Source organism: Pipistrellus hanaki (genome assembly GCF_964339955.1).
Source record: "Pipistrellus hanaki genome assembly, chromosome: 14".
Lineage (NCBI taxonomy): Eukaryota > Metazoa > Chordata > Mammalia > Chiroptera > Vespertilionidae > Pipistrellus > Pipistrellus hanaki.
The window spans coordinates 33,849,983-33,876,696 of NC_140516.1; the positions used below are offsets into that span (position 1 = coordinate 33,849,983).

The 26,714-nt window shown below is 35.0% G+C and overlaps 1 protein-coding gene across 1 annotated transcript; it reads right to left on the bottom strand.

Annotated features, from left to right (window-relative positions):
- Window positions 1–287: 287 nt before the first annotated feature.
- Window positions 288–26,329, bottom strand: LOC311632618 (protein FRA10AC1). Its single transcript, XM_084904353.1, has 15 exons — window positions 26,077–26,329; window positions 25,913–25,982; window positions 23,752–23,828; window positions 21,855–21,950; window positions 21,677–21,722; window positions 19,097–19,173; window positions 17,950–18,033; window positions 17,097–17,181; window positions 13,445–13,490; window positions 11,856–11,969; window positions 10,750–10,792; window positions 9,104–9,222; window positions 5,658–5,696; window positions 3,225–3,303; window positions 288–461 (listed from the first exon to the last, which is right to left on the bottom strand). The coding sequence occupies exons 3-15, from the start codon at window positions 23,826–23,828 to the stop codon at window positions 419–421; spliced, it is 948 nt and encodes a 315-aa protein (XP_084760479.1). The 5' UTR covers window positions 25,913–25,982; window positions 26,077–26,329; the 3' UTR covers window positions 288–418.
- Window positions 26,330–26,714: the final 385 nt, after the last annotated feature.

A 26,714-nucleotide genomic window follows, 5' to 3' on the forward strand; every position in this document is an offset into this window, starting at 1 on the left:
TAATGTGAAACAGGTGCTCAGGAGAGAGATGCCGGTGTATCAAATGAAAGTAAAGAAGTTGAAGATATACTCAATCTACTTAATAATTTTTGTGAGATTCTAATAATGAGTCAAGGAAATATGAATAAGTAAGAAGAAAACCCCCCCAAACCAAGGAATTGTACAATGTACTGGCTCCAACCTCTAGGAGCTACAGATGAAATATTGTAGATAAGCAACTCAAGAGATATTCAAAGGGTGGGAAAAGTGTCTCCAATAGCACAAATGAACTTCCAAAGCATCTGACATCTTGAGAGAGGATGAATTTTTATTTCCAAAGACAAATCACTCAAACTGCGACTTGTAGATAAAACATTTCAGAAAGCCTCAAAGTACAATATATTTTTACAATAAGGAAAGTAAGCTTCTTTCTTCCATCTCACAGAAATAAATCTTGAAAATACTCATCAAATTCTTCTTCCCTATTTTAAAAAAAGGATACAAATTGATTAAAATAAACAGAAAAAAATATTACTAGGTGACATAGTGACAATATTTTAATTCAACATACTTGCTGATTTTTCTACATGTCAATATATTGCATGATTCATCCATTAAATCAGTGTTTCCCAAACTTTTGACATATGTGTACCCCTTCTATAATTTTCATAATGCTGAGTACCCTTCTTACTCATGAGAATATAGAATTAGGCGCAGCTAAGCACGGTGCAGTGCATACCCCCACCAAACCTTCCCGTACCCCTGGGGGTACGCGTACCACACTTTGGGAAACACTGCATTAAATAATTATTAGCTTCTAGAACATTGGTACTCAACCTTTCTAATGCCACAACCCTTTAAATACAGTTCCTCATGTTGTGGTGACCCCCAACCATAAAATTATTTTTATTGCTACCTCATAACTGTAATTTTGCTACTGTTAATGAATCGTAATGTAAATATCTGTGTTTTCCGATGATCTTAGGTGACCCTGCTAGCGGTTCTCAACCTGTGGGTCGTGAACTGCTGCTGTAGGTATTAGAAAGGTTGAGAACCACTGTTCTAGAACAACCAAAACTATACCCAGATTGACTGAAATAAAAATGTTTTATGTTAGCACCTCTCCTTAAATGTATTTATTGCCTAAGATTTTACTTTGAAATACTTTATAAAATGTCACCTCTTCTATTTACTTTTTTGTTCACTTTATAACTTTTCTTTCATTCTCATATTAAATTATAGTGTGATCAAGAAATAAATTACATATATATGTATATATAACCCATGGACACAGACAATAGTGCAGTGAAGGCCTGAGGAAGGAGGGAGTTAATAAGAGGGGAAAGGGTAATATCTATAATACTTTCAACAATAAAGATATTTAAAAAAAAAAAAAAGAAAAGAAATGAATGAAAAATAAAGTATTTTAAAAAATACTCAAGTCTTATTCCTAGCATTAGGGAAAATATATTTAAACTTCAATTTTTTCTTACTAAAAGAAGAGTAAAATAGTAAATTTACCAGTAGATTATGTCTAAAACAAAGAATAGAACTCTTAAAGAGATATTAATTATATTTTAATGTGTTTAAATAGTATAAAAATTATTAAGTACTAACTAAATATTAATGCTAGGAGCCAGAGTGGTACTGTAGAAATGGTACATGTTTTCAAGTCAGGCAGTGTTTAAACCACGGCTTTGTCACTTATTAGCTGCGGGTGCAAGTTACTTAACTCCTCTGGGCTCAGTTTACTTTTCTGTAAGATAGAGAACATTACATTTCCTCAGAGTTGCTGTAAGGATTAAATGTATATAAAGTTGCTTTTCTTCCTTCTGGGAATGGGGTATCAAGCTGAATAGTCAAATTCGGTGTACCAGTCTCTTTAGAAAACATTCTTTTTAGATCAGAGATACACAATGGGACTCTATCATTTGGTTTTAAATAACTGTGACTGCATAAAGCCCTCACAACCATGTCAAAATTGGAAAAAAAATTACAGAATCAGATAAAGTTGATTTAAGAATTATCTGCAACTTGGTATTCCCTGTGCTACTGTCCCTTTCCCCTAGCATGGCAGAGAATGCAATAGAAATTTTAAAATTACAGTAAGATCTTAAATAAGTAAAATTAGATGAATCTCTGTGTGTACTTAGATGTTCAGTACTTGATCAATCTCAAGTTTTATAAAATCATAAAGAGTTCTGGATTATAAAAGCCTACTTAGGATTTAATCAAGTGTCTTTATTGTCTAAAAAGATGAGTTAACTCTAAAACCTATTCTGTTATTTTCAGCAGTAAAGCTATTCAAGGGGAAGTTATACAGTTGAAAGTTTAGCCAATAATTTACCATAGCAATATTTTACTTATAGCAATAACTTTTTAATAATGTGATGTATAATGCCACATGTGAAAATTATTTGGTTAAAAAATAAGTAAAAAGAACAAAGGATACAGAAAAAAGTAATTTTTTTTTAAAACAAAACAAAACACTTCTTTCAAATGCATCTGAATTCTATTAGAGAACATATATTTAACATGATATTTTAAAATCAGCTTAAATTATTAAATTATGACTGATTTAACAGGTCTCTTTCTATTATGAACCAATAATGCTTAGGAACTAACAAAATGAGACTAAAACTTATTGAGCAATCACCGTACTTACAGGTATTTACATTCATTTCATCAAACTTTAACAATAAGCTCTATGCAATAGGTATCATTTATCCTCTTTTAACAGATAAAGTTCAAGTGGTGACATCCCAGTAGATGAAAAGAGTTGATACCATTCTATCTCAGAAATGGACAGCTCTTACAACCCATAGCAGAAAAAAATGCATGCAATGAGTTACCTGTCTTTGGGGGAAAGGATTTTGGCAATTAAAGTTATACCTGTATATGTCTTCAAATAGCATTAAGTTCAAGTTTATGATAACCAAAATATCATTGGCAGGCTGCTCTAGAAGCTAGTAAACAACAGAAGGAATCTAAGCAGAAACCAGAGGTCACCATCTATTAGAGTTGAGGAAAGATTTACTTACCAAGAGGAAGCTGAACAAGTTGGTTCTTCACGGCTACAAACAATGGCTGGGTATACACTGATCTTAACAGGCTAAGTGGCCCTTGGCATTAAACAGACATTCATGATGATAAGGTTTTTCATTAACTGCTATCAAGAATGGCTGTGGTCAGAGCTTCCTAAACTGATGTAAAGATGTGCATTATCTATTAATATTAGAACTTACTGTGATTTTTCATCGGTCTCTGGTAGTGGGCCCTTCCAAAGTTCAGATTCTGAGGTACTTTCTTCCTCGTCAGAGCTTCCTGTTCATTTAAAAAAGATTTTTTTTAAAACATAAGTATTGTATTTAAAACACATTTTGAAATACCCACCAATGCAATTAAATTAACTTCAGATTTAACTGCAGTTTAGCTTCAACTTTTATGGCTCTCTGGAAATTTATTTCACTCTTCCAGACCAATAAATTCTTTCTAAAAATAAATAAATAATCTGAGATACACTGAAGAGTGTTGGCAAAAAAGACAGAGGATTTAAAGTCTCATGGAAAACTTTTCTAAGTTACACTAAGTTAAAGTATAGTAATTACGATATTAACTCTTATAAGGGAACTATCTCTTGCACTATACGTGGTTGTCCTTGATTAGTTTCTTTTTCTTTCTTTTCTTTTTTTTTTGGTCATACATAAGACATGTAAATTAAGATTTTTGTAGAAAGAACATTAATGAGAATAGGCCTATTTCAGTGAAGAAACAGGAATTCTCATAAGTATTTATTAAGAGTAAAAATTCTGTAAACTTTTTCTTAAGGAAAATCTGGTAATACAGATTAGTTTAGAAAATACATAACCTTTTAACTAGCAATGATGCTTTTAGGAATTTAATTATTTACTTAAAATAAGCACCTTAAATATATGTATAAAGATGCTCATTGCACTATAATAACAACAAAAGTGAACAACCTAAATCCCAACCAATTAGGGATTAAAGATTGGTTTAATAAATACTATATAGCTGCTAAAAAGACCTTACCATATCTGTATGTATTACCATGGAAAAATATGTTATATCAAATTTTTTTAATATATTATTATTGATTCTTTCTTTTTTTTTTTTCTTAGCGAGAGAGGAAGGGAAAGGGATAAAGAGATTGAAACATCGATGAGAGAGGAACATCATCAATCATCTGCCTCCTGCACATCCCCTACTAGGAATCGAGCCTGATTCCACTGGGAATCAACTGGTCCTCTCATCTGGCATCAGAAAACTACCTAGTGTAGGAAATCTGGAAACTGAAAAGTACTCTTGAGAAGGAATATGAGAGTTGTAAAGCCTTTTAAATTAGCTGTCCATTTTCAAAGGCACTGTAGAATTTGTTCTCTTATATCATTAACAGGGTTACAGCATAGTAATAACTTGATCTAGCCTAATTAGTCGGGGGTTTTTTTTTTGTGTGGGGGGGGGTTTGTTTGTTTTTTCATAAAAATAAGAGAAGATTTGATTCTTCTCGTATATTCATTTGGGACACTGGTTATTACAGAGTGACAGAGGCTTTGTAATGTTTTCACCTTTGTATGTAGATCATTAGAAATGTACCCCCTCTTTTTTATCCATTTTTTTGTTATAATGTGTGCCAAACAGATTCAGTTAGGACCAAAGTTCAGATACACATGTTGATTCAAGAATCAAAGTTCAACAGGTAAAAGGCTAGAACCACCGTGGCAAACCAGTACTGTTTTATTTTTGTGGTGTTTAACTAAAGGACATTCTGTATTGACATTCTGTACTGACAGGCCAAATTTGTGTCAACTCTTTTTTTAGACGAATGGTCATTTTTGGAAAAGAATTAATTATTAATGTAATTACTTTGTGGCATATAATTTTATTGCCTTATATTTTAATATTTGATCATTTTTAGTTGACTAGTTTAGGGTGATTGATTTGAAAAATGTCAATTTTGTCATAATTTTAAAATAGAAGTATCTTTATTATCTTTATTATTTTTAACTAAACTGATTCCTATGATAACTGCTATACCCTACCAGAGATGGGAAGAGTGTGCTAAAGAAATAACAATTAGTACAATGGGCAATACAAAATGAAACTCTCGCATCCGTGTCAAATCTATGCAAACCTATTGGCAAGTGGGGACCAGAATTTAAGTCACTGACTCTGTGTTGGAAGTGGAAGTAGCAAATAGTTTATAAGTTTGGTTTGATCCAATCTTGTGAAAACCTTAGGACTTATTAAAAAAAATAACTACCATTTGCTTTCCATGCACAAATCACAAACTTCATTTGATCAAAATTACCAAATGACAGAGATAACTCAGTCCCGTGCAACATTTCTTAAATCTTAATCCACCTCCAACCCCTTCCCTCCATTTCTCTTCCTTCATAATCCATAATGTAAAATTAAAATGTGTATCTATTGTATCCACAGAAAAAAAATTAATGCTCTCTTAATACTTAAGAAACTTTTAAGTGTTCTTAATTGGGGAAGAAATCATACACATCTGGTCTTTTTCTATGATTTTTCTCACATAGTACAAAAACAAAAAATAATTTACATTATAGCAGATCATAATTCATGGGAAACCCAAATTGCAAATAACTTGAATCTCCATATTTTTATTAAATAAACAGATACTTAATACTTACGGTTTACAGAATCTTCTTCTTTCTTTGAGGATGAATGTCCTGAAAAGGAAACAGCATTTTTTGGTAAGAATCCTCTTGCAATAGTGCAATAGTCATAGCTGTAACCAGAATTCTTCCTAACAGTCTTTACATTATAGTCTTACAGAAAAGCGATTCATCGTCTTCCAATATTTCATGTTCCCTAGATTTATTTCCCTAATTAAAATGTTAGGTTCTTTGCAGGGACAGTTTATGCCTTCATATGGACTGGAATACCTAGTACAAAGCTTAAAAAATAATAAATACCTGTAAAAAAAAATTTCATGTTACTAAAAACACACACACACACACACACACACACACACAAAACAAAACAAAACAAAAAACCATAGACTCACTACAATAGAACCCCTACTTTATACAGATGTTGAACATCTGAAAGCTGTTTACAAATAAATACTCATTTTTCAAAATACTTTTCCAAAGATCCTATACAGGTGAGAATTCTCAGTAACTGAAAAATCACATGTACAATTATGTCATAAAACTAAAATGTTCAGTTCTACAATGGTTATCTAGTGAGTTCTTCCAAAAGAGTTCTACTGAAATGTGTAACAGGGACTTAGCCTTACCTGAAGAGTGGGGTGAAGGATGTCAGAAAAGGCCTTTCCAAGGCATTGAGCTTGGGAATGGGGTGGTGGTGGGAGGGGAAAGATCCTAAAGTTTTTGTCAAGTCAGTCTACCTACGGTAAGTTCTGCTCATACCTACCAAATCAAACTGTTCCTCAAAGTCAAGCTACTGATCTGTCTTTCTTACACATCCTCTCCATTCACCCAGCCACCCAGCCATCCAATTATCCATCCATCCATCCATCCATTCATCCAAACATATACTTATGTAACATTCTATGTAACAGTAACCTGAGCTGTGGGAATAGATGGTATCATACAGGAGGAACAGAGAGAGAGAAGAAAGTCTATAACAGCCTGAGCAACTCCAACATCTAAGGGTAAGACCAAGGAGGAACTGTAGTAAAAAAAAGATGAGGAAAGGCCAGGAAGACAGGAAGGAAATAAAAAGAAGTAGATTGTTTTGAGAAGGAGTGTCAACAGTCTGTGATATTAAGCATTTACTAATTGCTATTCAAGTTTGAGCCAAATTAAGGTGGTCTAGCAAGAGAGTATCACATCAAGAAGCATGATCGTGCTGGGGAGGGATGCAGGAAGTTGGCCAGCTGGGGAGGGACTGCAGGAGGGCTCCAGTGTGTGTCCAGCCCTTCTCGCTAGGCCAGATCCCAGGAGCAAGCTAACCTACCGGTAGAAGAGTCTGCCCCCTGGTGGTCAGTGCACATCATAACGACTGGTCTACTGGTCAACTGTCTGCCCTCTGGTGGTCAGTGCATGTCATAGCGACTGGTCAACCAATCGACTGTCTGCCCCTTGGTGGTCAGTGCATGTTACAGTGAGTGGTTGAGGGGCCTTAGTATATCATTAGCATATTACGCTTCAATTGGTTGAATGGACGACTGGAAGACCAGACAGCATATTAGGCTTTTATTACATAGGATTATTGAGAGCCTTTAGGCTTTGTCCAGGATTTAGGTTATTATCCCAAGAATAAGAGGATATCACTGCATTATGGCAAACAGATTAAGAGAAGGTGGGAAATCAAGACAGTAAAGAAACCAGAAAGGAGGATAGAGCAGAAGCCTAGATGAGAAAACATGGTAGTTTGAACTAGGGTAGAGAGAACTTGAGAAATATATATTCTGGGGTAAAGCTGATAGAATTCGGTGACAAGTTAAACATAAATAATGAAAGAAAAAAAAGTCAGCATCGAGGATAATACCTAGGTTTCTGATATTATTATATGGGTTAATAAATATGTCTGCCATCTACTGAAATATGGAACACTGAAGAAAAAAATATTTATAAGGAAGATAACATGCATGGTGCAACCCATCCCAAGTGTCCAGTTACCTAATTAGCTGTTTTGAAGGTAATGAGTAAATTTTTACAACAGATTAGTTCTTCTTTAATTTGGAATATGCAGTGATTAACATGGTATCATACTCTGATATGAATGTAACAATATTATGTAATACAAAAACGAATGCAACAAAATTTTCAAATATTTTACTAGAACATAAGAGTATATAAAATTTTTTAAAAGCTCAAATTATATTTTCACATTTATTAATTAAAATTTATTTTAGAGTTAATGATTAAGATAGAGACAAAAAGGCATTCTGGTTTGAATGTCATTTCTCAATAAACAATAGAATAATAGTATTTTCCTTTCAATCTATCAATTTTATCAAGCCTAAACTGGATAATACTATAAACTTAAATATAGCATAATATGCAAGCAGAAGAAAAAAAAAATGCATGTAAGAATGTAACCTAGCTAAAGATCTTCACAGCTGAAGCAAGGGAGCCCTCTCCTGTTCAAGTATTTAGTAGCATTGGACTGAATCTAATTCAATCTACCATTATCTACCTAATTTAAGTCTAAATCACTCTAAGTTACAGCCATTCTGATTCTATTAGGGATTGAAAAAGCAATTAGCAGTAACCTTCATAATAGCTAATTATGTGGCAAATACCAAGCAAATTGCTTACATGTATTATCTCATTCCAACTTCGGAACAATTCTATGAGCTAGGTACTATTATCATGACCATTTTACACATGAAGAAATGAGGGCTTAGAAAGCCTAAAGATTGCAGAGGAAGAATTGATGAATTTGAATTTAATAATTATTTTCTCAGTATATGTGCACAGCACCATGCTAGATTCTGATGACACATTATATCAATCTCTATCATTTCAAGAAGGTCATATGCTAATGAGAAAATCAGACCATAATTGAAATCATAGTGTTATAATTTTATACTGACTTATAGATTATGTATTATTTTAAGCAGCGGTCGCCAACCGTTGGTCCGCGGACCACTGCTGGTCCGTGAGGTCCGACAGGTTGGCGACCGCTGGTTTGAGGAAACCTTTGGAGCAGCAGTCGCCAGCCGGTGGTCTGCGGACCTGAAAGGTTGGCAACAGCTGTTTTAAAGTGTTAAAAGTGCCTTTCACATTATTTGATTCTCCACAATAAGCTCACGTTCTACAGAGGCTAGATAGTAATAATACTCCTACTTACATAAGGAAAGTAAAACTCAAGATTTCAGTAACTTGCTCAAGGTAACAAGCCTTTAAGTGACAAATCCAGAAATTAGAAGGCTTTTTGGAAAATATTATACCATCTGCCAAAAATTAATCAAAACCAATCTTGTTCTTGAAACTCCTATTATTATAAATTCATATCTAGATTCTCCAATCAGATTCCTGTCAACAATATAAAACAGAATTCTAAACATATTCACCAATTACATTCTACATTTGAAACATATGGAAGATCACACTTCATTTTCAGAAATATGAGTAGATATAGTATCCTAATTCCCCTTTACCTTTGTTCTTTTTCTTAGAGGTCCCTTCTGCAGGAGATAATCTGGATTTTTTATGTGGTGACTCTTCAGAATCTTTTTTGATTCTGTCCTTCCTTTTTTTGGACTTAACTTCTTTTCTCCTTTATGTTGAACAATATAAAATTAAAGTTAATTTTTTCAACTTTTTCAACTGACCTTTATAAAAATTAAAACCAATGAGAAAAAAAAAATCAGTAAAGTACTTCCTTAAATGAGACTGTAAGTATTTTAGGTTAGTATTCATTTAGGACAATTCTGTAAGATGATAATGCCTGAAAATTCTGAGACAAAAAATTATTATTTATAAGTTCTATATACAAACCTAGTAAATATAAATCATACTTTTACTGATTTCCTTCTTTTTATATTCTATTTAGCTATTTAAAAGAAAATTACAAAACAAATCTCATTTCCCTTCAAATAATTATCTACTTATACTTTGAAAAACAAATACAACAAAAAGAATCCACAGTTCTACACTATCAATAAACAGAAAATTCTCTTAAGAATTAAAAAATATGCAGAGTAGAGCAAAATAGGTTTACAGTTGTTTCTTATGGAAAACAATGCAACAATAAATATACAAGAATAAACTCTGTTTCATGTACTCACAACTGTAAAACTACTTTTGCTGCACCCTTTAGTGAAACTATTATAGAATGAGGGTGGAAGGATGTATTATTAACTCATATGTCTACTTTAGACCATTTATCCTTTTACTGCTGTAACTTTATTTCTTCTAGGCCAGGTTTACAAGGTTATTGGTACCATGGTTGTCAAGCAATTGATTTTAATTGGTGATAAAAGGAAATTTTAATAGGAAAAGGTGAGAATGCTATAACTTAGAGAAAGGTGGGAATGCTATAACTCAGCTACTCCACTTACTAGTCATTGTGAAGATGACTAGTAAGTGGAATAGCTGAGAGAAATACACAGGGGTCTGATTTCAAAGCCCATAATCTTACATCTACTGCACTTTGCCGAATACTGATAATCCTCATCTACTCAGTATGCAGACACATTCTAGTTCATTTGGTAGAAACCTGATTTTAAACTCCAATTAAAACATTGTTTAAATGAGACATAAGAATCACATTATGAAGATCTGCTTTATAATACAGTTTCTAAGAATATCATGGTATCTGAACATAGACTCCAAACTAAAAATTCTAGGATCTATCTACTATCCTGCACAAGCCTTCACATTTAAAACTGGATGGCTAGATTAAGGCACCATGAATTTCCATTCCAGTTCTCTCGTGTATGTGGCCATCAAGTGATGCCAATATTCTAAGCAGTGTTTCCCAAACTTTTGACATAGGTATGTGTACCCCCTTCTATAATTTTCGTAATGCTGAGTACCCCTCGTACTCATGAGAACGTAGAATTAGGCGCAGCTAAGCACGGTGCAGTGCATATCCCCACCAAACTCCAGTACAACGCGTACCCCCACCAAACTCTTCCGTACCTCTGGGGGTATGCGTACCACACTTTGGAAAGCACTGTTCTATATAATCAACCAATCAAACCATCAACCCTTCAAATCTACATTTAAACATTCAATGCAGATAAGGGACTATGTCCAAGACTACTAACCCTTAAAAATAGCATTTTAAAAGATAAGTTACCTGTGATGAAAATTTAATTTAAGGGAACATTCTTGGCATAATCCTAAAAAAAAAAAAAAGGAAAAAAGTCACACTGCTGAATGTGAATAACTGCACCTCTACCTTTAGTATCATAAATTCTCATTTTCCCTTATATTCTTTTACGATGAGAGGAAACAAATAAGCTGAGAAAGCAATACAATTCTAATATTAAAATAATATTCGAATGCTTGAGGAACTGAAATTCTAACATTACTTTAGAAAAATGCGCCTTTAATTTATTCTAAAAGCAATTGGCAGCATTAATGTGTATCTTACATCAAAGATATCTGATAACAATAGTAAAGTGCTCTAGGAGTTTTCAAATGGAAGAGGGCTGTTTAAAAAGTTCTTCAACTGTGGCCTCTTGTTTTGTCTTACTCTCAGTCACACTAGTAGACGTTTCCTCATGAGCAAGCAATTCTTGGAGGAACTCAGAAACCAGCTGTACTGGTGCGTGTTAAGTAGCATACAGGGAAATGTATGACTTCTTTCTGGAGAACACTCTGAGGGTACATTTATTTAGGTACTAGAGAAGGCTATTAATATGGTGAAGAGAAGATGACATAATACCAGCTTAAGGGGGAAAAAGAATGAATAACAGATTCTAAAACATGCATATTAAGAGAAACTACTATATTCTGGGGTGCAACCCTAAGCTTTGAAGATTGATATCAAGAACAATTATGCCTTCCTAAAACTTTTTCTTTATTGACACAAAGAATGTATTTATTATTATCTCCACCACAACAATAGCTACCAGCTAATATGAGATTGTACAGAGCCTTTTCTGATACTATGCATTTCATTCTACATTGGTGACGTTCTCAAGTTAATGAGAAGAGGTCTTCACTTTACCAATGGCATTACATTAACATTAGAACTGTTTTTCCTAAATGTCACCAGATTGCTGAGGATACTAACATGTTTGGCTCAAACACTGTTTGTGACTTTGGGAAGCTCTGAGAAAAAGGGCACTTATAGGAAGAAACATTAAAATTTTGAATTGAGTCTTAAATTAGTCCATATATTTTAAAATCTAAATTATTAGATAAACTTTGAAGAAATGAATCATCTAGTCAACTTACTTAATTTAACAAGTGCATTTCTCTTTTCACCATGCTCAATATAACCAAAATTAACTTCCCAACTCTTTAAGTTGTCTTTTTTATCACAATGTTTATTTCCACAGAAAAACTGGCCTGCAAAAAAAAAAAAAAAAGGAATTATTAGCTATGACAGGTGTGACAATATTCTATCTAACCTGGTATTAGGGCTGAAATTTACTCTTTACATAAATTCCTAGTTCTACAAAGCAGCATTAATAAACTGACCACAATAATTATAATACATTCAACAAATGTATATACAAGTAACAATTTAAAAGGATGAGAGAACTGGTTTAAAAAAAAATCAGTCCTAGCTGGTTTGACTCAGTGGATAGAGCATTGGCTTGGAGACTGAAGGGTCCCGGATTCAATTCCAGTCAAGGGCACATGCCCAGGTTGTGGGGTCGATCCCAGTGGGGGGAGTGCAGAAGGCAGACAGTCGATCAAAGATTCTCTCTCATAATTGATGTTTCTAACTCTCTCTCCCTCTCCCTTCCTCTCTGAAATCAATAAAATTTATATATTTTTAAAAATCAGTCACATGGCCAGTGTGACTCATTGGTTGGAGCGTCTTCCCATGCACCAAAAAGTTGTGGGTTGGATTCCCAGTCAGGGCACATATTGAGGTTGTGGGTTCAAATTCCCAGTTGGGGCACATGTGGCAGGCAACAGATCAATATTTTTTTCTCCAAAATCAATTTTTTAAAATTAATTAAAAAAACAAGTCACAGAATTTTTGCTTAATAGATAGACTATATTTACAGATAAAATTTTAGTGTCCCTGTTAGGGAACTGTATACTTTGGAAAATGGTAATACTGAAAGAGTATATATACTCACTAATACCCTAAAAGGATAAATATATTTTCCAAAGTACACATACATCTGGGTGAATCCTTTTCAATATTTAATAATATTATTACAATTTATATTTTTAAGTATTAACATAATGGCATTTATTTTAGATATCAACATAAAATGGCAATAAAAGCACATTTAAAAGTGCTAGCACTTAGAGATGAAGTAGATAAAGTAACCAAATCCAATGCTCTAAATTTTAGAATCACTTGACACTAAAATCAATACCACATTATCATATCCATTGTACATTAAAACCTTCTATAAAAAAGGACTAATACTGATGATCCAAGAAGGGGATGGGGGTGGGGGGTGGGGGCAAAAGAAACTCAAAGATTATTAACTTTGACAGAAAAAAAAAAAAGATCAAACTTTTATTTGTACAAATAAAACTTGTATCTTAATAATTTGTACCAGCAGGAATCTGAACTTTTCATAAAAATTAAATTATCAAAATGAATTTTGAAAATTATCAGTCCTACAACTTTTCTAAATATTCTAAAAGCAAAAATTCTAAAGGTAAAAATATAAAGCATTAATTATATTGACCTCTGCTAGTAATACATCATGAGTATACCTTCTTTAATTTTACTTTTGTGGGTAATTATTCACTGATACATTAGGAATAATCTTACCCAATGACTTAAACTCAATAATATAACAAAATAACCTTATCCTATTAAAATATAAAATTTTAAAGAAAAAAATTACCTTTTCCTGAAATTACTTCTTTTTCTACTCTCCACCTAAATCCAAACTGACAAGAAAAAACTTTACATTTAGACCAGAGTAAATTTAAACATTAAATTGTATATAATAAATCTAAACCTGGAGACAACAATTGACATAATGACATTTATTAACCTAAAAATAAAACTAATTCCCATTATCATTTTTCTCTCATAGGATTCCAGGTACTTAAAAATACACTTGAACAATTACCAATTTATCTGTTAAGGAACAATCTTCTTTACTTTAAAAAGTTATAGATGCCAGGCCAAAAGACATCTAAATTAATTGTGTGTGTGTGTGTGTGTGTGTGTGTGTAGATAGATCGGTGTCTCCTATGACTGACAGAAAACAGAAAACGAGGTTATGGTACAGTAAGAAGCAGTATACCACAGAGCAAGTGTCCAGCCTTTGGAGTCACACTGTTTAGATTTACTTCTTAGCTCTACCACTAAACAGCTATTTAATCCACTTGTTCCTGTTTCCTCATTTGTAAAGTAGAAGTAATACAACGTCTGCCTCTTTGGGCTAAGAGGTTTAAATAATACATATAAAGTATTTAGACTTGTACCTGGTATATATTATACCGCTGGTTAGCACACTATGGCTAATAGGCCTGCTGCCTACTTTTATAAAGTTTTATAAACACAGCCACATCATTCATTCATGTGGCTCTCTTCCCACTACAGCAGTATAGTCATAAACAGGAAAGAGTAATGGTACCAGTTTGGAATCCTAAAGCAGAAATATGTTAAACTGCCCTCCGGATTCCTAAACACAACTTTGTTTTTTGATTAAAAATGGTTTTTCTCCATTGCTTTTTAATATCTTTCACATTCATAAACTAATTTACCATAATTCTAGTAATGGTGTACTTTTGTAATAGTTAAAAGTTTAGTTCCAGAATATGCAGACCCAAAGCAAGCTCTCTCGTTTGTTAAACAGTTCTGTGGCCTTGGGAAAGTAACTTACCGTCTCAATCTAGTCTATTTCCTTGTTATAAAAATCCTAATCTCATAGGTTGTTGCATTATTTTTTTAAACCAACTATTATTTGAATTAGGCAATTTTGTTGTTGTTTGTTAATCCTCACCTGAGGATATTTTCTTCACTGATTTTCAGAGCAAGTGGAAGGAAGGGGAAGAGATAGAGAAACATGGATGTAAGAGAGACACATCAATTGGTTACCTGCCCTGACCCGGAGAAGGAGCCTGCAACCCAGGTACATACCCTTGACCAGAATTGAATCTGAGACCCTTCAGTCAGTTGGCCAATGCTCCAACTACTGAGCCAAACAGGCTAAGGCAGGCAATTTTGTATTTCAAGTAAAAATAAGGGTGCAAAATATTTCAAAATATTCTGATTAAAACCCAAAGAAAATCTTCCCAGTCTAAGAAAGGAGAAATAAAAAATTCAAAATAGCTTTATTTTAAACCCATACATGTGAGGATTGCTTTCCATCCAACATAGAGATGCCTACTGAAGCACAGTAAAATGTGTAATGTAATAGTTTTCAAACTTTCTTTCATTCATTAATCTATTCAACAAAAAATTATTAACAACTACTTGTTGGGCTTAGCATTCTGAGGATAAAAAGTGGTTATTAAAAGCAACAACTGCAAATTTCCTCATATGAAAGATTGAGGTTTTGTCTCGATGTTTTTACATTCTTTCCTGAAGATAGGAATTTTTCTGCTGATACATTGGATTAAACACTGGAGTTACTCAAGGCTTGGTACTGAGCCTCTTCTTCTCACTCTCAGAGCTCACACATGCAAGCAATAAGAGAAAAGGATCTTAACTTCCTGATGACACAAGGTTCGATGCCATCTACTTGGACTGAACTTACAGTTCATTTATGCCATGTTCTTTGGGAGTGCTTGCTGTTCTCCTCAGCTGAATCTAATCCTAACTGATGCAATGATCTAACCAAATTCTCAATGATGGAAGGAAAAAAGCAACAAAGAAGAAAATGGAGGTGTGGAACAAAGGTTGGAATTCACTAAAAATACCCTATCTAACTACTATATATGGTAGGAGCTGGTTAATTAAAAAACGAATAAAACACTGTCTTTGGATAAATAAAATATGAGAAAATGCATTCTACCAAGGAAATCCAAAGTACTATTCTGTCTCCAACACCTCAAACATGGTATGCTAAAACACAGTCATTATCTTCTCCAAAAAAAAAGATACCCTCCTGTGTGAGGCAAAGAGTAGATGGGAAATCTCTGTATCTTCCCCTCAATTTGGCTAACTTAAAACTGTTATAAAAAAGATTAAAGTCTTATTTTTTAAAAAAGATCCCCTTCCCTCCATATTTCCTATTTCTCTAGTATTCACACTCAAAACATGTGAGTCCTATCTGATTTCTTTTTGCACTAACCCTTGTTCTTACTATTCATCATGTTCTAATAGGAAAAAAATAATTTGTTTTAAGATTATCCTCTCTAAAGTATGATTTCCAGTAATATACCATGGAGACTACAAATACTTAATTATTCACTAAGTACACATTCTTCCCTTAACTGGACTATAGGTTTGGTGTGCTGTTTTTTTGAAGGGCGGACACCAGGTGTTAATCCACAATACCTAGCCTAGTCCTCAATAAATACTGAAAAACAATCAACAAATTAGTCACAGTTGAAAAAGCTGCTTCATTATGTGCTCTCAGAAAGACCTATGTTTCACATTCAACTTGAAATGTAGAGACTTTCAAGTAACTCCAACTGCTGTGGTGCTTTTTGAATTCGATATGGCAATAACTAGCATAGAGATGAGACCTAATTCACATGAAATTGAGGAAGTCTTTGGGATACACCAAATGCATATGTTATAAAAATGGACTCTAATATTATCTATGAGAATATTGTGAAGCAACCCACATATTAAAGGCACTACTGAAAATTAAACCAACTATGCTTCTGAGTTTTAACTATTTAAATGAAAACAAACTCCTTATTATAAGTAAATTTAAGACAGCTTTTTTAAACAGTATTACTTAATATAAATGTACATAATCCAAACATATAGATTTATGCAACATTACCTCCCCTGCCACTTCAAACTGAGATCATATGTTCTTGGGTCACCTTCTCTAGCTACAAATGTGAAATATGGGATAAGAATAAAAATCCCTTTAATGTTAACTAAAATAAGATGTAAAGTGGGAATGAAAATCTGCCATTACTAATTAGCGGGTAAGTTCATTTTACAGAAATAGACATTTCTGTAATAAAAGATGTGCATCTGCCTCTTTACAAATGATAAACAATTTGGAAAAAATAGTCAATCAATTTCATCTGTGAAACAAAACATCATTCTGCAGTGTCAAATCATTCATTATAATCATGAGAGGCTCTAGACTAGAGTCAAGATGAAAACAGGATCCAGTAGCCACTTGTGTTTAATTTTAGACTTGTTTGCCTCAGCTCACAAAGAAGCACCCTTGACTAAGGGGCCCTTTGTAAGTTCCACAGCTGCAGAGTTAAATGGTCCACATGATACCTTATAGATACAGGGCACTTTAGACTAGAATCTCATCTTTAAAAGAATAGTGAGGGGTAAGATAGTTTAATAAAAGTAACACTTTACTTTTATAAAAACCTTCTTATAGAAATATTTGGAAGGCATACCTTATTTTCTTTGTATCTACTGAGATCTGCTATGCAGTATTCCTTGAATAATTTATCATAGTATTTCTTTGCAAGTTTTTTCTCCCTAGATTCATAAAAAAATATAAATCTTCCTTTAGAAATTTAACTATAGTTTGCTACTTGGAAGCAATGTCAAATAAATAATGCATACGATGTAAAAGTTTTAAAAGATGTCTTTTACTTATACATGCATAGAATTCTGAATATGAACTATTATAGTTGCTCTCTTGGGGAGAGAATCTAGAAGACTGACAGTCAGACATGAGAAAGGGCCTTACTCTTCACTTTTTAGCCTTTGTAATGTTTGGATTTTTAGGACCATTTTCAGGTATTACTTTTTCCCCCAAAATATTTTAAAAATTTGAAAAGAAGCATTTTACAGGGCAACAATATCATTTTAAAAATGTTTTTCTTGCTGATGCCGGTTTGGCTCAGTGTAGAGTGTTGGTCTGCGGACTGAAAGGTCCCAGGTTCAATTCCGGTCAGGGGCATGTACATTGGTTGCAGGCACATCCCCGGTAGGGGGTGTGCAAGAGGCAGCTGGTCGATGTTTCTCTCTCATCGATGTTTCTAGCTCTCTATCTCTCTCCCTTCCTCTCTGTAAAAAATCAATAATAAAATATATATTTTTTTAAAAATGTTTTTCTTTTTTTAAAGACAAACTCAAGCAATGAGAAGTCAGTTAAAACTGTTAAAAGTTACCAAAAGAACCAAACTAGGTTCAGTAATCTGAAGCGTGGTTTTATGTCCTCAATTCAGATTTGTTCTCTGCAGGGTAAGAGAGGTAGAACAAAAGCATTTGATGCATTATGTGTCAGATGACTAAAATTACCAATTCATGTCCACTTCGTCCTCCTCATTCCATAGGAATCTATGATTTTCTCGTATAACATCCATGTCCGTCTTGTCATTTTCCCTGGAAAATAAAACTATTTCAATCTAATATAAACACTGAATTAGTCAAATTTAGAAAATTAAACAGTTTGTGAGGCTTTTGAAGACCTAAGTGAAAATGAAATTCACAAAGACAAAGCCAGTTTTATGTGTATGCATATATGTTCATATATTTGTAAATTATTTCAGTACTTTTCAAAGGCACTATAAAGAATGCTACTACAGAAGCAATTTAAATGGATAAGAAACCATCCATCTCTGGAACTGATTTCAATTATACACATGGTGCTAAATAACCAAAGATAAAATGAGAAATCTGAGTAAACATTAAATGGACAAGGGAAAATGTATGAAAAATACCTTTCAGAAAATACAAAAATGTCAATAACACTACCCTATTGAGATCTAGTTTTAAAATTATATGAAGAGCTTACCATTCCTCATTTCACTATTGCTTCCTAAGAAGACAGTAAGGAAGAGATTTGAAGGGTATAATTTTTCTGGATGCTAACAGTTTAGGGGTAAAACAAGGGATTGTAGGGGAATACAGGCTGAATTGAAAGGGAGGTAAGTTTGAGATAGATTAATATGGTAGGAAGTGTTTTAGGGGTCTCCCAATTCAGAAAATTGTTAAGTCAGAGGGAAAAACCCAAACAAAACCAAGAGGCTCTCAAGAGAAGAGCCTCAAATATAGAAAGCAATTTCACGTGTGGGAAATATTAGAGTGAGGTTTTTTTGTTTTCCCTACCTTTAAAAAAGCAATCCCAAACACTGAGGTTTAAAAGTTCAAAGAGCATTAAACAACAACAACAACAACAACAACAACAACAAAACACCCTGCGTAATCAGGTATATGTGTATTCCTCACATCTGTTATTCCAGGGGCAGCCGTAGCTCTGCAGGCTACCTGTTGCCAGAGAAATGGGTTTCGTGAGAAGCTACTTAGCTAGAAGCTATGGATGGTCTCTCCACTTTATGATACAACAGAGGAAAGCAGAGGAAAATTACAGAACCAGAAGACACAGGAGCAATGGGTCTTTAAAAGATCTCCACTCTCCCCTTCAATTAAACTTCACGACACTTACCCCAATCGCCTGAAATCTTCTTTTTTGCCACCATAATATAAAATATAGTCATTTACAAACTTTGCATGCCTTTGGTACTGAAATGCAAAAAATTAAGGATTTTAAGAGTTGTTTGATGTCCATGACATAGTAGTGAGTAGAAATAAAAATCATAGTATGCTTTGTTAATATGTAAATATATACCATACAATGCTTATAAATTCAGAGATAAGAAAAGGTAAATATTAGACTATTACATTTGAACATTATAGAGAACAGGGACTTTCACTTTCTACTGAATACTGTTTATATTGTTTTAAACATTTTTCAAGAAAATACTACTCTTGATAAAACATCTCTCTACCAGCGAGAAGGAAAGTTTCCTCTTCTATTGCTAAACTACATATAGCCTCACACCATCACTCATTTTACTCATCACAATATGATAAAATTGTATTTAAGGAGTACAAAAATTAAAGGTAAGGAGTAGAATTTCTTTCACTATTATCCTATCTAATAAAAGAGTAATATGTAAATTAACCATTGCTCCGCTACACCCACCAGCCAATCAGGATCAAGTATGCAAATTAACCAAGATGGTTGTTAATTTGCACATCCAGGCACAGAGCAAAGACTGAAGACAACATAGAAGCACTGTCTTGAACATCTGCCTTGAGCATCTGCCCCTGGTGGTCAGTGCACATCACAGCAACTAGTCATTTCGCCATTTGGTTGATTTGCATATTAGCCTTTTATTATATAGGATAGTGACTTAGTTGATCAAAATGTGTTCTAATAGAGTATCAAATCAAAATATTCTTACAAAACGGGGATCAAAACAGTTAACATGTCATAAGAGAAAAAAGAGAACAGCCAAATATCTGGAGATATGGGTTCTAGCTCTTGGTCTATCACTCATGAATCATGTGACCTTAGGAAGTCACTTAAATCTTTTAGAGCTAGGATTAGCAAATATTTTTTGTAAATATGTGGGCCATATGGTCTCTGTTGCAACTGCACAGTTCTGCTATTTTAGTATGAAAGCAGGCACAGAAAACATCTAAATGAATGAGCATAGCTGTGGTTCTAAAATCTATTTCCAAAGCAGGTGGTAGGTGGAGCTTTTCTTCCAGAAAGATGGAGTAGACAAAGATATACTTCTCCCTATTTCTTCCACCAAGAACAGCTAAATCCCTTGGATATTATATACTTAAGAGACACACACACATGACCCTGGCCAGTGTGGCTCAGTTGATTGGGTATCATTCCATGCACTGAAAGGTTGCTGGTTCAATTCCTGGTTAGCCACATGCCTGGGTTGCAGGCTCAATCCCCCATAAGTGGGTATGCAATGTTTCACTCTCTTGTGGATGTTTTTTTCTCTCCCCTCTTCTCTCTCTAAAAATCAATAAAAATTTCTTTAAAAGCAAAACAGGAACATTCTAAAAGATGGAAAGAAGCTAGAGACCCCAGGACCCATGGTATAACATGGTAGTGAATTAACTTTTTTGCATTTTAAATCCTAGATTTGGAAGTGAAGATAGAAATACCAACTAGCACAAATTTTTTTAAAAAGCCCCAGAACCTTCTCTAATTGAATAACCAAGAGAGTGGCAGTCTAACAAACTAGGTAACTTTTAGACAATAACTACTGGAATCCAGCCAAACACTCCAGAAAAAAAATGTGTTCCACCTCTACCCACGCCAGAAAAGGGGACCTTTTACCCTCACCAGGTTTTACATAGATGCCCAACACCTCTAAATGAATATAGTGCCAGAGAAAGCGGAGTAGAAGTTGAAATGCAAATATAAGCAATTGGCAATTGGGTTAGGAGATAAGAGAAATAAATTGTTGAAAAGAAAACTTCTATGACTTAAAGTATCAGAAATGATAACAAAGTGAAACAGACTGCTACAGATGGGAGGGAATGCATCTAATTGACACTGTCTCCTTCTCCCAATTGTGAGCATAGTAACACACCTAGAAATACTTCAGATCTTGCTTGGCTTCTCTTTCACTTTCCAATATTCGGTAATATGGAAGTCTAGTGGCAGTAGTTACTGTAATCAGCCACAGTTTTACCAAAAAGTTGAGCTGAGACATGGCATAACAGGGAAGCAAGGTATAGTTTAAAGAGAGGACCAACTCACGCCTGAGAGTTGAAGCCACAGCAGACCTGAGAACAGTCTACAGACAGATCTACTTTTCAAAACTATTTTACGAAGACCCTATAACTACCCAAGAAGCGGGTAGGAAGAGAATGAGTTAATGAGACAGAAGGCAAGCATAGTATTAAAATGAGAAATGTTGAGAGCCTGGCAAAACAAGTTAGAAAAAATATTTGCAAGTTCATTAACTTTGTAAACTTGTTTTTGGAACATTGGGAATATGTTTTTTATTATTTTTGCCCCTCAATCTTTTTTATATACAGTATTAGTAAAAAAACAACAACAAAAAACGGTACTCAAAAGTAGAAATGAAAAAATTCAATAAACACTTTAAAAGTAAAGTATTAATTTGGCTTAATAAGATTTTTATAAAATAAAAAGATTTTAAAATATTCTACTTGTTCTAAAAACCTAGAAATATAAAAAGGATACAGCATCCATAGCTATGAGATGAAACCTTCTATTTCTTGCTTCTTCCCTGTTAAGAAAAATTTTATTTTAAGAAAAGTCCAATGTCTATATTCTAATTAATATATTCAAATCTTCAAGTCCCCGAGCTTACAAAAACATCTTAAATTTTAAAAAAGTGATTTATGTTGAAATACTGTACCTATCCAGCAATTCTTCTGCAACCTGTTTATGGACCACCTTTCCATGTTTTTCTTTCTGAAATGGCTTTTGGAGCAGTAAATCATCTTCTGTGGTCCTGGTTTATTGAGAAGAAAAATTATTAATAGTTTGTTTTTCTCAAAGGGTTTCTTATTTCTTTTTATTTTCACAATTGGAACATGTTTTAAAGAATTAAAGCCTTAATTTAAAAAAAGACTCACTGATCTTTAATGATACATTTCATTTTTATTTATTTATTTATTTATTTTTGGTATAATAAAAATGTTTATTTTAATTTTTTTAAAATGAGGTTTATTAAGGTATAACATATATATTCAAATTCATCCTTTTTAGTGGTACAGTTCTATGATTTTTAATAAACACACATTCATATAGTCTCCACCAAATTCAAAATATAGAACTTTGCCATCACACCAAAAATTTCCTTATACTATTTTTTTTTAATGATACATTTTATGTTTCCTTACATATCTTAATATCTTAACTTACTTTTATACCTATAAAACGGAGATGAAACCAACAAATGTATGAGTCCCGGTGTCTGACCCCCAAGGTTCCTGGGTTCAAATTCTGGCTCTGGCATTCACTATCTTAATCTTAAATAAAATTAAGTTACTCAAGTTTTTTGTGCCACAATTTCCCTGTTTGTGAAGTAGAGATATCAAAGTTTTGGGGAACTGATAATATGAAAAGAAGGACTGGTTATAGGTAATATAGACTATATTTGTTAGTGCTAGTTAGATAGATATATGTAACCCTAGAGCAGAGGAGGCTGTCTAACTAGATTTGCTCAAATTCTATTCTTACAAAGTAATATTTTTTAATGAAAAATCTTAAAAATGGAAACACATAAAATGTAATCCCAATATATAAAAAGTCAGGGGCCGTCATGACTGAAACAACTGGATGGATGACCAAACAGCAGGCTGCATGGGGCAACCAGGCTGGCAGGAGGGTTAGTGAAGGATAACTGAATGACTGAACAGTGGGCTGTGTGGGGCGACTAACAGGGGAGGGCTGCTGGGGGTGATCAGACCAGCAGGGGAGCAGTTAGGCGTCAATCGGGCCAACAGGGGAGCGGTTAGGGGGCAATCAGGCTGCCAGGCAGCAGTTAGGGGCAATCTGGCAGGCAGGTGAGCAGTTAGGAACCAGCAGTCCTGGACTGTGAGAGGGATGTCCGAGGGGTCCCAGACTGGAGAGGGTGCAGGCCAGACTGAGGGACACCATCCCTTATGCATGAATTTTGTGCAGTGGGCCTCTAGTTTGCTGTAATTCTTTCTGTCCTTTTGGTTATCCACATAGACTTGATTACCCAACAAAAATATTCAGTCTCAATTAGTATCTCTAATATATTGCTCTCAGTGTAAAATAATAAACCAATTTTTGTAAGTTTGATTAATCAATCAAACAGTCAACTACTTCTAAGTTACTAGATAAAATCAAGTTTCTAAGCACTAGAAGCTGAAACCACACCCCTAATAGCAATCCCACCAAGATGTAGTAGCTTCCTTATAAAGCCCCAGCTTTATTGGCTGTCGAATCTTGTTCCTTCCAAGTCATAAAAACTCCCATTAACTCCCCTACACTAAGCTTATTCTGAAGTAAAGCACTAGCAAAGGGACCACCAACCACGCCCCATCTTAGCTATGACATCTGCAAATAAAGTCTTTCTTCCCCTTCCACTTCTATAAATCTCTTCATAGCATAAACATATTCTTATTTTTCACATAACTGTTCTCAAATCTTTAATCAAAAATTAACTCAGTAGAACATCATTGTCTTCACATATAAACATAATCCCAAAACCTTCAATATTATTTCTTTATATTTCATCTCAATCTAGAAAGGATCCAAAGCACAGCTCAATAAAAAATTACCTTTTTTTCCTTTTGCTAGATTCTCCACAGTGTTCATCATCACTAAAATCAGAGTCATAGCCTCCATGACCATGCATCTGTAAAGTATAAAATCAGTTACTTAGAACCTAGGTTGCTCACTTTTCACGAAACAGAATAGTTAAAAAATAATCTTAAAAACAAAAACCATGTTATCTTTGAACGCCAAATAGTTTAAAGGAATATGGTGTATATATCAATGTCCCTTGGCTATCCGCACATCTAAAATTTTCATTCACTCTGAAATAACAGACTTACCCTTCAGAAAATGAATAGACATTTTTCACCATTAGGCCGAGAGGCTAGTCCTTGACCCACTTATTAAATATCAGATCTAGAAGCTGCCATGTGACTGCATACATGATTCAGCAATGCTTCACTTTCATTTAACTTGGGAGTAGTAACAGTTGCTGTGTATTTATCATCAACTTTGCTCCGAACATTATGCTAGGTTCTTAAAAACACTGCTTCTAATTGCAAGTGAGGAACTATCAATAATATCTCCATTTTAGAGATAAAGAAATCAAGGACAAGAGACGTAAAGTTGTATCAATTATACAGAGCAAATAGGTGGCTAAGCTGACCTACTAGACTCTTAAGCCCATGATTTCCACTACTCCAAATTGCATCTCTGGAATATGCTGTTTTATTATATTCCATTAGACTTACTGCATTTGTGAACAGTACATTATTTTTTTCCTTCCTTTCCTTAATCCTCACTTGAAGACATGTTTATTAATTTGAGAGAAATGTTATGTGAGAGAGAAACATCAACCAATTTGCCTTATATATGGCTCATTTGGTTAGGGAATCATCCTGTGCACTGAAGGGTTGCAGGTTCAATTCCTGCATGCACATACCCAGGTTGGGGGTTCAATTCCTAGTCAGTGTGCATAGGGGAGGCAACCGATCAATGTTTCTCTCTTTCTCCCTTCCTTCCTCTCTAAAAAGAACAACAAAACACATATCCTCAGGTGATGATTAAAGAAAAAAAAGAGAAAAACTCTAAATTTCATTGCACTGGACCTAAGACAAAATAAATGTTTCTAGTCCTGGGTACCTTGAATAAATTACTTCATCTCTTTGGGATTTAAGGATTATGTGATACAGCCACCTTAAGGTGGCTGTATCACATAATCCTTAAATCCTATGATCTAGTACAGTAGAGCCTTGGTTCTGGAACATACTTTGTTCCAGAAGGCTGTTCGAAAATCGGATCATTTTTTCCCATTAGAAGTAATGTAAATTGAATTAATCCATTCCAGACTCCCAAAAGCTTCCCCTCCCCCCAAAAAACAAAAATATTTAAGCACAATTTCCTGAGATGTTAACGTGAGGTTTAGCACTAAACTGACTCCACTGGCACATTCTCTCCTTTGCTGCCTGAGACAGTGATACAGGTATCAGCATAACTGAGAACCAACGTTTTGTTTGACAACAGAGAATTCTTCATGAACAACCTGGTTGAGAACCTAACTATTCGAGATGGAAGATGTTTCAGAACCGAGGTCTGACTATCTTCTCTATTTCCACTTTCAAGTGTAGGTGTGTGGCTGAATACCTCTCTTCTGTCCCACACAATCCTAGAGAGGAAGGCCCGAGCCAGGACTCGAGGTTATAAGGCTTCATTTCCAGCTCTACCCTCACATCTGTCTTCACCTGGATCACACTCTATGTCAGTTCCTTGCTCCACCTGTCACATCTGTTCAAGCCATCCCAGCCCCTCACTCCTTAAGTCCTCACTTTCTTCACATCTTTATGGGGAACAACCACTGGGTGCCGCTTAGAGGTATGTTCTGGATCAGCATTCAAACCCTGGCTCTGCAAGTCTCACTGGTCTTCCTTTGAGCAGGTTCTACACCCTGTGAGCCTCAGGGTCCCCATCTCTCAGGGAGGTCAGTGAAGAGGGCCGGCTTCACGGGACTGGAAATTGAATGGCCACATTCAAAGGGTTTTTAGAACAGTGTCTGGTACAGTAAAACCCGGTACATGTAACTATTAGTACCATCATTATCTAGTTCCCACATCCCAGGACACCACCTCCTATCCGGTCCCCTCTCCCATTTCTTTTGTTTTTCTGGCCGCTTCAGCCATCACAACCCATCTCAACTCAGCGGTTGCAATAAATGCTCTCCTCACTCACTTTAGGCAACGAATAAACTGACAAGGGCCGAGAGAAATTCGAGAAATGAGACGCCGGGTATCTTCAGAATCTATCAAAAGAAAAGAAAAGAAAAAAAGATAATCAACTTCTGCATGGCAGGTGCAAGTTCGAAGTCCTTATCCCCAACGCCCAAATGCACTCACGGCCCTTCTCACACACTCCTTCCCCGCCTCCCAAGCTCTGCCGAGTTCTCCCGCAGAGTCGTCGTTTTCCGCTTTCTAGACGGCTGCAGCGACGACCCACGGCCTGAACGAGCTGCTGCAGGGCCACCCCCGTCCCGATCGGCCGCGCAGCACCGCCACCGACGCCACCGACGCCACCCGCCCCCTCCCCGCCTCTCCCTACGGGTCCCCACTGGGCGGCGCTTCCGGCCCGGCTCGGACGCGTGTCACACCTAAATGGCACCGTCCTCGGGAGTTAGCCGACCTTGTGCAACAGCCAAAAGATTCCCGGGAAACAAAGGCGGCGGAAGAACAGGGCCGGAAGGAGAGGCAGAGGCTCCCTGCGGTTTAGAAGTTGCAGCCCGCAGGGTTGTGTTTTTTTGTGTGTGTGCGTGTGTTTTTTTGCCTCTTTCCTTTCCCCTCTCGAGAATACTGTGTGGCACTTCTCTCACTAGGGCCACATCTAATACTGAATGGCACTGCTCTAAGTCCACACGCCTCATTTGAAAATATCTTTTGTTTTAGAAAAAATCCTGCCTAAATATCACCTGCTGTCCGCTTTCTAGTAACCTTAGTAACGCCTCCTCCTCCGAGCATCCTTGCTGAGCAGCTCAGTCTCG